This window comes from Pseudophryne corroboree, chromosome 4 (assembly GCF_028390025.1).
Source record: "Pseudophryne corroboree isolate aPseCor3 chromosome 4, aPseCor3.hap2, whole genome shotgun sequence".
Lineage (NCBI taxonomy): Eukaryota > Metazoa > Chordata > Amphibia > Anura > Myobatrachidae > Pseudophryne > Pseudophryne corroboree.
Genome location: NC_086447.1, coordinates 184,127,501 through 184,140,892, shown reverse-complemented (window position 1 = coordinate 184,140,892; position 13,392 = coordinate 184,127,501). Strand labels below are relative to the sequence as shown.

Here is a 13,392-nt window from a genome sequence, read left to right as displayed (position 1 = left end):
ATGGTCGAGTCACCAGAAGAAAGCCATTACTACGCAAATGCCACAAAGCATCCCGCTTACAATACTCCAAACAGCACAGAGACAAGCCTCAAAACTTCTGGAACAAAGACATTTGGAGTGATGAGACCAAAATTGAACTTTTTGGCCACAACCACAAACGTTACATTTGGAGAGGAGTCATCAAGGCCTATGATGAAAGGTACACCATTCCTACTGTGAAACACGGAGGTGGATCGCTGATGTTTTGGGGATGTGTGAGCTACAAAGGTACTGGAAACTTGGTCAACATTGATGGCAAGATGAATGCAGCATGTTATCAGAAAATACTGGAGGAAAATTTGCACTCATCAGCCCGGAAGCTGCTCATGGGACGTACTTGGACGTTCCAACATGACGATAATAATTTAATAATGATCCAAAACACAAGGCCAAGTCGACCTTTCATTGGCTACAGCAGAATAATGTGAAGGTTCTGGAGTGGCAATCTCAGTCTCCTGACCTCAATATCATTGAGCCACTCTGGGGAGATCTCAAACGTGCAGTTCATGCAAGACAGCCCAAGAATTTACAGGAACTGGAGGCTTTTTGCCAAGAAGAATGGGCAGCTTTACCATCTGAGAATATAAAGAGCCTCATCCACAACTACCACAAAAGACTTCAAGCTGTCATTGATGTTAAAGGGGGCAATACACGGTATTAAGAACTGGGGTATGTAAAATTTTGATCAGGGTCATTTGAGTAGTTTCTGTTGACATTATGATTTAAAAAGAGTAAACACAGTTGTCTGACAATAAATGGCTTCACCCAACCACTAACCATGAGTGAAAGAAAAGTTTGTGAGTTATCATTCATATTCCCTGACAAATGACCAGAAAATCACAAATTCTGCTAGGGTATGTAAACTTATGAGCACAACTTGTATGTATATATATATATATATATATATATATATATATATATATTAGAATTATATTTTAGGCTTTTTAGCTTTGTATGTACAGATCACCCCTAGGTGGACAGAGCACACCTTGTCAGGTACAGCAGACGACAGACAGAACACTCCTGGACTGATACTGATAGGACACACAAGCCCTTGGCTGTACACAATACAGTAAACTGTCTTTTTAATTAACACTGGGGCGGAGCCCCTGGATGTATATGGACAGATCACCCCTAGTTGGAGACCAACCTTTGTCAGATACAGCAGATGACAGACAGACCACCCCTGGACTGATCCACCAGCCCCACAGCAGCCATCAGCCCCACGCCACACAACCCAGCACTGAGATGGACATGTCTTTTCAGTGCACTCTCCACAGCCACTATGTATGAGTGAAGGGGGTCTTGTTCATGAGAGGTTGCAGTCTAAAGAGAAGAGGCAGACAGACAGGGGTGGCACAACGTGGGGAGACAGTGAGCATGGACCATGAGCAAAGATAACAGTGTACACAGACATTTATTTATTTATTTGTGCGTAAAGATTCCCAGAGCTTCCATCACCCCTAACTGTGTAAAGTTAACCATAAAACATACTATTGCATACATGCCTTAGCAGGGAAATATACTGGTAAGAGAGGTGCCGCTGTGAGAGATGCCACTGAGAGAGGTCTTGCTGAGAGAGATCTTGCATTACTGGGAGCCAGGGCCGGACTGGGACTAAAAATAGGCCCTGGCATTTTCGAAGCACACAGGCCCACCTCTGTGACTCCTCCCCTTACTATTCCTGACTCCTCCCACTTATTAGTCTATGTTCTTACAAATATAATTAATATTCTAACAACATACAGGCGTACATCATTCTCTATTAAAATATACTCAACCAGTGGTTGAAGTGGAAATTTTTAAGTGGGGGTATGTAAATGTGAGGTTTGTAATTAAGCACGCGCGCTTCGGAAAAGGGGGCGTGGTCACTCAAAAGGGGGCGTTGTCACTCAAAAGGGGGCGTGGTCTTCAGTGTAGTTTACCACACTATACACCCCTTATACGCATTATGCACCACAATAGTAGGACCCCTTATACTATCTAGTACTGCTGCCCCTTTCACATTATACCATACAGTATGAGCCAAAATTCACATTACAGCACCCGGTATGAGCCGAAATTTACATTATATGCCCCCGATAGTGCAGTGCCAGGTATACAAATGCCCCCACAGTGCCAGGTAAACAATTGCCCCCACAGTGCCAGGTAAACAATTGCCCCCACAGTGCCAGGTAAACAATTGCCCCCACAGTGCCAAGTATACAAATGCCCCCACAGTGTCAGGTATACAAATGCCCCCACAGTGCCAGGTATACAAATGCCCCCACAGTGCCAGGTATACAAATGCCCCCACAGTGCCAGGTATACAAATGCCCCCACAGTGCCAGATCCACAAATACCCCCACAGTGCCAGGTATACAAATGCCCCCACAGTGCAAGGTATACAAATGCCCCCACAGTGCCAGATATACAGATGCCCCCACAGTGCCAGGTATACAGATGCCCCCACAGTGCCATGTATACAGATGCCCCCACAGTGCCAGGTAAACAATTGCCCCCACAGTGCCAGGTATACAAATGCCCCACAGTGCCAGCCAATTGCCCCCACAGTGCCAGGTAAACAATTGCCCCCACAGTGCCAGGTATACAAATGCCCCCACAGTGCCAGGTATACAAATGCCCCCACAGTGCAAGGTATACAAATGCCCCCACAGTGCCAGGTATACAAATGCCCCCACAGTGCAAGGTATACAAATGCCCCCACAGTGCCAGATATACAGATGCCCCCACAGTGCAAGGTATACAGATGCCCCCACAGTGCCATGTATGCAGATGCCCCCACAGTGCCATGTATGCAGATGCCCCCACAGTGCCAGGTAAACAATTGCCCCCACAGTGCCAGGTATACAAATGCCCCACAGTGCCAGCCAATTGCCCCCACAGTGCCAGGTATACAATTGCCCCCACAGCAGCCAGTGCTGCAGCTACTTACCGCTGCTGCACTGCTGCTGCTGCTGCTGCTCCTCTTCCTCCGGGCTGTGAGGGACGGGGTGAGAGCGCCGGGCGCCCGCCAGCTGCCCGCTGTGTCTGGCGCGGCAGCGTATAGCGTTCAAACCAGCCGCCGGTTCGTGAGCCAATCAGAGCTCGCGGACCGGCGGCTTCTGATTGGCTGCCGGTCCGCGAGCTCTGATTGGCTCACGAACCGGCGGCTGCTTTGAAGTCCGCTATACGCGCCGCGCCAGACACAGCCGTGCTGGCGGGCGCCCGGCGCTCTCACCTCAGTCCTCACAGCTCTCCAATCCTGACAGCTGAGACGCGCTGCCGCCGGACTGAGCGGCAGCGCGTCTCAGTGACCGCTGGACCGGCCCACGTGGCCATCGGCCCTTCTGGCATTTGCCAGAAGTGCCAGATGGCCAGTCCGGACCTGCTGGGAGCTCCAAGTTCTGACTTGATCTTGACGATTCCAGCTGCTTAGTCTGTTTGTCCTCTACCAACTTGGCAGTGCTCAGTTGGTGGCCACTCCTGCGGTCACCGCCTCAACCCGCTGTGGATGACTCCCAATGGAGTAGCTGTTCTTTTCAGTAGTTTTGCTGATGTCTCAGTAATGCACCTCCGATCAGGCCCGGCGAAAGGGGTGATCAAAGGGGACAGCCGACCTGGGCCCGTCAGTGTGAGGAGCTCCAAGGTCCAGCAGCGGCAGCATGTCAGATTTAAATAATTATATAAATTGCGGCATCGCACCAGCCACGGGCCGTCCGCTGTGTAATTAAAAGGAATCAGTAACTGTCTTTTTCCATCCCAGCGCGCCCCCCTCAGTGACCCCAGCCCAGCCCCAGGTCAGCTGTGACTCAGCCAGTCTCCGTCACTGTGCAGTGCAGAGTTAGAGTTGGGTGGGTTATAATGTTTCTGTGCGGGGTAAATACTGGTTGCTTTATTTTTACACTACAATTTAGATTTCAGTTTGAACACCCGCCATCCAAATCTAACTCTCTCTGCACATGTTATATCTCCCCCCCGCAGTGCACATGGGGGTAATTCTGAGTTGATCGCAGCAGGAAATTTTTTAGCTGTTAGGCAAAACCATGTGCACTGCAGGGGGGGCAGATATAACATTTGCAGAGAGAGTTAGATTTGGGTGGGTTATTTTGTTTCTGTGTAAGGTAAATACTGGCTGCTTTATTTTTACACTGCAATTTAGATTGCAGATTGAACACACCACACCCAAATCTAACTCTCTCTGCAAATGTTATATCTGCCTCCCCTGCAGTGCACATGGTTTTGCCCAACTGCTAACAAAAATCCTGCTGCGATCAACTTGGAATTACCCCCATGGTTTTGCCCATCTGCTAACAAATTTTCAGCTACGATCAGGTCTCAATTAGGCCCTAAAATGGGGGTTTGAGAGATTAACCAGCCAACAAACATGCCTGCTAGGTCTTGCTGATAGAAGTTATTTTCAAATGGCCACATATAAGAATTTGTAATCCAACTTAGGTGCCAACATAAGGTGAGTCTTCAGCACTGATGTTGGGTTGATCCTAGGGTGGAGTATAACACATGTTAGGAACCAAGGATCTTCTCATATTTTTTTTATAATTACCATAAATGTAAAATTAATAAAAATAGTAATAATTAAATCTAAAACTGGCTTTGGTAAACAAATACAAAGTTATTGCCATGACTCCAACCAACAATAAATATATTTGGTCTTGAAGTACAGTAGCTACTTAGCTCTGCTTTTCATGATTTAGTCAGACGTAATAGTGTACATATTTCAGATACCCGTCATAGAGCCCAAAACATTGTAGTTCATCTCAATACTCTATGTAAGTGCCAGTGTTTCTTTATTGATGAGACTAGTGTTCTGTTTCTCCTAAATATAGGATCAAATAAAAAATGATTTTCAAAGGGTGTGATCTCCTACCTGTACCCTGCCCAAAAATTATCTTCACTAACTAAAATAATGGATTTGGATACAGTACTTACTATAGGAAAGTCAGAATCAGTATGAATGGTATTTTTCGCTAGTGGTAATACATGCATAAAAACTATCTGACCCATTTTTTCTGATTTTTCATTTCAGAGTCTCCTGATGAGATCAAGAAAGTAAAAAGAAAAGGAACTGAAAACTCTCAGAACAAAAAGAGTAAAGGGACAAATCTTAAAAATGAGGAACCAGTTGTGAATCTTGAGAATTGGAAAGAGTTGGAGAGAAGCTATGAAATGAGGAGACCTTCTCTGATGGGGCACAGCTTTGATGAAACTATTGAGTATAAAACTGAGAGGAGAAAACCTGTTGGAGAACTGTGTAGGAGTGAAATATATGTTGAGCAGGCTGGAGATCGCAATATCCTGCACGACAAAGTGTGTGGGGTTGATGACTACACAGACTCTTTTGAAGACCCTGCGACCACAGGCCAGTATGCAACAAACTTGGCTGAGTGTGTGCTGCAGGATGCATTTATTAGGCTATCACAATCTGACAACTCTTTCACCAAGGAGGCAGCTGTCTCTATCTCAGCCAGTGACTCTGGAGTCATTTGCAAAGGAGGTTCTCCTGCAGCATCCCGCTCATGGAATGAACTTCCAAAAATTGTTATAGTTCAGAGTCCGGACAGTTGTGAGACCCCAACAGAGTGGATCGAGGAGTCTCAATGGCCTGAACAGGAGAGTCCCACTAGTGTTTCTGATCACTGGACAGATGAGAAGTCATCTTCAGGCTTCACACAAAGTACACTAGAAGTTGCTTTAGCATGTGCAGCATCAGTAATAGGCACAATCTCCAGTTCTCAGCCCTCACAGCAAATTATAGTGGAACAAAATTATAAAATGGACTCAGAAAAGAAAGACACTGCTGAGACACCCACCACAGACACTGTAGGATTTCCAGGGGTTGTATTGGGGACAGAATTTTCAGTGCCAACTGCTTTGTGTGAAATGACTCGTGTGGCAAGTGCAGTTGCTGTTTGTGGCCTTAGTGAACAAAAGCAAGGCCATTACCCGACCACATCCACTGGACTTTTGGTAGCAGCGGATGCTTCAGCAGCTGTGACGTTACATTGTAGCATAGCTTTGGGAAGCAGCATGGAAAAACTCAAAGGCAACATTGCAAAAGCTCTGCTTAGAGAAGCGGCTGTAGTGTTGACTAGTCCATGCACATACAGGAATTTAGAAGAATTTATTGAGTCTATCAATGAAAAAATCCGGAGCAGTGTAAGCTCTTGTAAACTGGCTCATGTGGGCGATGTTGTTAATGATGACCTAGCTCATAACTTATCAGATACAATACTGAGACATTCGGCTGAGGAAGCCATTCAACGGCTGCAGAGTGCTGAGGGCAAACAGTGCTCCAGTGCGCAAAGTGATTTTGTGTCAACTACCACCGAGCTTCTCTTCAGCGTGATGGATTTCACTTGTAAGAAGATGAGTGATCTTGTGCAAAGTGGAGACTTGCCTTCTAATTTTGTGGCTGATGATCCTAACTCTGTAGATCCAGATTTAAGACAGGTTGAAGACATGCCTGACATGCCAATAGCTAATAGGGCACCTGGTCAGTGGAACGAAAACCAACTAGCCAATTTGTACATTGAGCAAAAACCTGAACCAATTTCACACAAACTATCGCAAAATGAAGCTACAGACAGCAATACACTACCAGCAGTAACAAAAGCATCTTGCAGTAAACAGTGCCTGAAAAGGGAACGCTACAAACGTCACCATAATGAGCACAGAGCATTCCTAGCTAGGGAAAGTACTGTCACGGAAGATGAGTGCAAGTTTTATGTGCTAGACAAAGAATCCATAGACCGGGGTATAAATTCAGGGAGTTACGAAAATCTCAGCTATGATCTTAATATGTCCAAAGATTTCACTTTGAATACATCATTGGTGAGTAACTACAAGCTTCTTTCCGCTCAAGCTGTTCTACCACTGAAACATCCCATCAGTAATTACTGCCTAACAGACTTTGCAGATGATTTGGCCGAAACGGTTGTTTCTATGGCCACTGAAATAGCTGCTATATGTTTGGAAAACTCTAATGGAAGGCAGCCATGGTTTTGTGCATGGGCAAAGAGCAGTGAGTGCTTACTGACACCTGGCAGGACAGTGAAAAGAAAAAAAGAGACCTCTTCGGGTGGATCAGTGGTTAGAAGGCACAGGCCACCGCGCCTCAGTGAGATAAAGAAGAAGACGGATGAGCACCCAGAGCTTAAAGAAAGGCTGATGAACAGAGTGGTGGATGAGTCAATCAACCTCGAGGATGCTCCAGACTCCGTTAATGCATTTGCCAACGAAGTGGCCTCCAAAATAATGAATCTAACAGAGTCATCAGTGGCAGATTCTCTGTGGCAGGGACAAAATCTGTCACGGAACAGATTACACTGTGACAGATGGAACAGAGGCAAAGCATCCAGTTATGAAAGCATACCTGAGGAAGACCTTTATGCCAAAAGTCTTCTCAACACGCTTGGTCCTGGATACCTGCTAGGGCAACCATTCAGCAGGACCAGCTCCGTGTCCAAACAGTCTAGCTGTGAAAGTATCACGGATGAATTTTCTAGGTTTATGGTGAATCAAATGGAAAACGAGGGAAGAGAATTTGAACTATTGTTAGACTATTATGCTGGGAAAAATGCAAATACTATTCTGAATTCTGCATTGCAGCAGGTGTCTAGGAGAAACAGCCATTTGAATGTGAAACCTAGCTGTCTTTCCAAGCAGTCTAGCACAGAGAGTATAACAGAAGAGTTCTACCGATACATGTTAAAGGAAATAGACAAGGAAAGTAAGGATATATATTCCAGCAGAAATACTGCAGAATGGACGAGTAAGTTGATGCCTCCCTCACCACGCACCCCTTTCTGCTTCCGACAATCTTCCATGCCCTGTAACCGATCATCCAGTGCACGTTTGACTGTAAATGCTCCGGTCAAAGCAAACTCGCTGGATGGGTTTTCAAGGAGTGGTTCTCGGGAATTCCTCAACATTCAACCTGTAAGTGCTATTTCCTCCACAAATCTCTGTAAGTCAGACTCCTGCCTTTACCAAAGGTGCCAGACTGACCAAGCTACGGACATGCTAATATATGAGACCTGGTCCAGCTCCATTGAGTCACTAATGCGTAAGAATAAAATCATAGCAGACAGAACTGATAGCATAGATCCAGAATCCTCACCAAAGGGATCCCCAGCACATGTAGACACTTATGCTAACAAGCTGGCTGTGGACATCGTTCAGAGTGGAAAAACTCTGATAGTCCAACATCAAGATTCACTTGATAGCACAAATAAGGAAAGCTTTAATAACCATAATATTTCACGAAGTCAGTGCAGCCTTATGGACAATGAAGAAACCTTAGCGGTGAGAAGAGAGACATCCGTTCACCAGGGTGCCTCTTCCACTGGACACATGGAAGTACCCCTGATACAGATTGAAACAGATCAAAGGGAGGAGACAGAGGAAGAGGACAAAGGAAATGTACTAGAGATCACCATTCTTGAAGATGTTTCAAAACAAAGTGAAGAGAGAAGCATCACACATGTAGGAGTCAGGTACTAGTGCTATGTATGACATGAAATGAAACGTCCAATTTAGGATCAAAACATGTTACTTAAAGCAGATTTGCAGTCCCCAAACTCGCTGCAAATCTTGTAATCTAATTTATGGCTCTGCTATTACCAGGTGCAAATATGAAAAAAAATCAAAGTTTATTTTATATATATTCTAAGGCACAGGTGCTCAAACTCAGTCCTCAGGACACCCACACAGTACATGTTTTCCAGGTCTCCTCACAGAATCGCAAGTGAAATAGTGAGAACCACCTGTGGATCTTTTAAAATGTGTTAGTGAGTAATGAGTACACCTGTGCAGCTGCTGGGTGATCTAGAAAATGTGAACTGTGTGGGGTCCTGAGGACCGAGTTTGAGAACCTCTGTTCTAAGGCATAGCTCTGCAAATTCTGTCCTCATTACCCCACACAGTGATTGTTTTGCAGGTGCAAAGGTGTATTAATTACTCACAGACACATTTTAAAAGGTCCGCAGGTGGAGTTAATTATTTCACTTGTGATTCTGTGAGGAGACCTGCAAAACATGCACCGTGTGGGGTCCTGAGGACCGAGTTTGCAGACCTATGTTCTAAGGCAGTGGTCTCCAACCTTAATTGGGGTGTGAGCTACTTTCGGAAAATAAAACCTCTGAAGGAGCTACCCCCTCCCCCCAATGCGCGTGCGTTCCTGCAAAAGTGGGTGTATCCTCACAAAAGTGGGTGTGGCCTCACAACTACAAGTAATGCCCCCCCCCCACGTAGTGCCAGATACACAAATAATGCCCTCAGCAGTGCCAGATATACAAATAATGCCTCCCAGCAGTGCCAGATACACAAATAATAATTGGAGATCACTGTTCTAAGGGGTCAATTTACTAAGAATAATTTTTGGCTTCTAAACCAAATCGCTGGACATCGCCAGCAGTTTAGAATGTCAAAGTCATGGATTTACTATTCATGTTTTTGAGTATCTGTTGTCTTCTGATGGCCACACTGGTCATTTCTTCTGTCTATAACACAGTAATATCACCCTCTTTACGATAGATGCTGCTGTCAATGAAACTGATGAAAACGGATTAAGGACCTCATTCAGTACTGAACGCTAAAGTCCAAAAATTGCATACCGGGCAATTTTCAGACTTCTGCGCATGTGCTGCGTCTGCAAAGCACATGTGAAATAGCAAAACCGCATTTTGACAGCGGGGGACGTCGACGTGGCATTGCTGGGGACATAGTCCGGACAATGTAGGCGTGTCCGGATCATTTTCTGGGGGGGGGGGGGGGGAGGGGAGCTGCTTGACGTCACATGTAGTCACTCAGAAGAAAAAAATGGCGGTGCAGCTGCATACGCAGCAGATGAACATACTCAAATCCCAGGCCAGCGATGTAATCGCAATTAGAATGCGATCGCAACGATGGGCGGGACTTTGCATGCTGAGCAGCCTTGCCCTGTGCTGGCCGGCATGTGATCCTTAGCAGCAGCAGATTCTTCTTTTTAGCAGAATCTGTTACTGAAGCTGAATAGGATCCTAAATGTACAAATCGCTCCCCATTGTTTTCCAAATGGTAGAAAGCATCACATGCAGCTGTGTCACCAACAAGCCCTTATAAAAATGCCACCAAACCCCCCAACACATATGCACTTTAGTGGCTCCAAACCACGTTCAGTCCTTTCTCAATCAGCCGTATTGCTGCAGGTACTGTAGTTTGGGCTCCTTTTATTTGCACCATGAATAAGGTTTTCATATCCAAACACCCCACTGATTTGGTTGTCTACAGTATTTAGTTATTCTAATGTGATGTGATTTTTCTGCAGCTTATATCAGTTATAACAACATGATCCTTAATCAATTTGTGATTTCTATTGCTGTCTGTGTAGAGGATATGATGTTTGGTCTACAGTTGTGTTTCACCTGCAATTTCATCATGTCCATTCTGCCTTTAGTAAAACAGCCAACAGACCAAAATCTAGAAGAAAGCCCTAGAAGAAAGAATTGAATTATTGAGCTGTAATTATATTTCACTGGTTTCAGGGTCCCTGACAATAACATTGATGAGAGAACATATTGTAAAATAAGAGATAATTCAGACCTGGTCGCAGCAGCAAAATTGTTCTCTATCTGGCAAAACCCATGTGCACATAACGTGCGCTGATCCCACTTCTCCCCTATAAAGGAGGATGATTCATTTACCCCATAGTACCCAATGAACTCTACAATTTAACATGCAGTAAAATTGAGGATCTTAGCACAATTTTTGGTCCAAAATGTGGGCCCACCTAACACGTGATGGTGACCTCATCAGGTGCGTCACTCACATCCCATGATTTATGGACAGTATATCATGATTGGGAGGTGTAGTTTTAATGTTTCTTGGCATGGCCTGGATGGCTCAAAAGTGGGAGCTACTTTAACAATGAACTGTGGACTGCATTTTCTTGTGGTTCGTCAATGACCTGTAAAATTACTTGATCGAGCTGATTAAAGCTGGAGTCTCAGGCAGATATTTCAATGTTATTTTTAATCAATCAGATGCATATTACTGCCTAGAGTATATTTCTACTGGATAATATACTTACAAAAACTTCAAGCTAGTAAGTCAACATGGCAAATGTTGTGGTGGCCAAGTTGTGCTTGAATAAATTATGATTAAACATCTTTAAATTGCATAATGGTTTGCTGCACTATTAACATACAGTTGTTTTTTTTTAAACCAGGTCACCGCAAGTAAAGCAGGTAACTGGGAGCTTTCCAAAGGTAACACCAAGACCTGAGTTCCCTACTCCCCTGAGCAGCAGTGAGGATAGCACGGGCAGCTGGTCACAGCTTGTAAATGAGGAAGAAAACCCAGAGGATGCCAGTAGTTTCCTGCAGCTGAGTGAACGATCTACAAGGTGACGAGGACTGTCCGAGTCATACAGAGTGCTGTGTAGAGTATTAATGGGAGATTTAGAAAACATTGCAAAGAGGACAAGTGGAGGTGTCGCCCATAGCAACCTATCAGATTCTAGCTATCCTTTACTTAGTACATTCTACAAAATAGGTAGAATGTGATTGGTTACTGTAGGTAACACCTGCCCTTGTCCTCTTTAAAAAGATTGATAAATCTCTTTATTAGATGAGAACTATAAAGAGGCTAAGCAGGCAGAATACAATATTTTGTTCACATAAATAAAACGGGTTGGGGATGATATCCCAGCAGGTGGGATGCCGTCTGTCAGTATACCGACAGCTGCACCCCGTCTGCCGGAATTGGGGCAGCGAGCACCCTCGCGGGCTCACTGCACTCCCCACACTTCGGGCCAGGTGGAGAGCTTTGCACGCCACAGGTTCTACTCCTACACGGTTGGTGGCATGGACCGAGTGGCAAGGACCCACCAGCCGAGTGGGAATACCCAGGGAAGTGGGGGGGGGGGATTCCGGTCGACGGCATTTTACCAGTTGTTGGTATTCCGGCATTGGTCTACTGTATGACGGGATCCCGACTGTCGGTTTTACAACAACATCCACAGACAAGTGTATAGTTCAGTAGATAAATAAGAGGTGATGAATAGAATTTAATATAGGCCAGTGCAGCATTACTCTGCATACGCAGCCAGATCTGCATTCATCTCAGTACATGCTGAGGGCCGCCCAACACAGGGCAAGGCCACCAGCATGTGCGGGGCCGCCTCCCGATGAGTCTGCAATCTAATTGCAGACACTTTGGATCTAGGGTTGAAACCTGGTCAGGTGATCGGCCGCCATATTTTTGTTTTGAGCGGCTGCGTGTAACATCACGCAGCCGCCCCCAAACCGGTCCTGGTCCATCCCTGTTTGAACAGCCCTACCCCCTGAAGGTCACGTCACCACCCCGCAAATGCCCACGATGTGGCCGCTGTGCATGCACGGTTTGCCGCTATCGGCAAACTGTGCTGCGAGCTGAATTAGCGGCCGGGTCTGAATGACCCACTTTGTGCATTGTTTTGTAGTTAGTGCCATCCTTCCTCAGAATAGAGGAAATGAACAGAATCAGGACTCCTGAGGGTGCAGATTATGTATATATCGTGTACGTCTCATGTACAAAATCCTGAAATCTGTATTCTCCAAACAGTAATGGCAACTGCAGCACAACGAGTAGTGTAGGCGTCACAGACATGGAGGCTTTTATGGAAGTTATTCCGCCGGGTCTGACACCTGACATGTAAGTACATACTACATGTACAGTTTTCATTGTTTTCCTCTGTGAGATGTTGTTTGTTGCATATATATTGTGTATTTCTAGAGATTATTATATGTTTATACCTTTTGTGTGCATCAAACATATATATATATATATATATAGTGTACAAGAATGAACCGTCACTCGTGGCTGAAAATCAATTTGTTGCGGTGCCTTCAGTATGAAATGGGTAAAGCAAACAGAAGGACTGCGGCACTCAGGTTTGAAGATGAAGAAAAGTGGTTAATTTATTCTGGCAAAGCCATCATCAAAGATATGCCATGTGAGGCCGACGTTTCGGTGTCTAGCACCGTTTTCAAGGCAGGCATGAAGGATAAAACAAACATTACATGTAGTTTAAAACTCACCTAAATAGGGGAGACAGTCACCGTCGCGGGAGAGCCGGGTCCGGCGTGCGCTTCCGCCCATTGGAGTCGCGGGTGCGTCACATCCGGTGACGTCAGACGGGATCCTCACCGGTTACCATGGCAACGCGTCCCGTCGTCTTGGCGACGCGTCTGTTAGCCGGTGCCAGTTGTAGGAGACCGCTGATTGATCTCCCCGGCCCTCACCGCAGGCGTCTGCATGTCATACACAAAAAAAGGCATAATTAGTGAGTGGGCAAAACGTGAAATAAACAAGGAAATAAATATCAATTATAAC

General features: G+C 45.4%; 1 protein-coding gene across 2 annotated transcripts in view; it reads left to right on the top strand.

Moving 5' to 3' along the window:
• The window catches only part of SPHKAP (SPHK1 interactor, AKAP domain containing), a 526,349-nt gene that overhangs the window by 498,210 nt on the left and 14,747 nt on the right, over positions 1-13,392 (top strand). For both annotated transcript variants that reach the window (XM_063915636.1, XM_063915635.1), the window contains exons 7-9: positions 5,066-8,534; positions 11,246-11,422; positions 12,622-12,711. In XM_063915636.1, the coding sequence (XP_063771706.1) occupies positions 5,066-8,534; positions 11,246-11,422; positions 12,622-12,711 (3,736 nt within the window). The remainder of the gene's footprint in view (positions 1-5,065; positions 8,535-11,245; positions 11,423-12,621; positions 12,712-13,392) is intronic.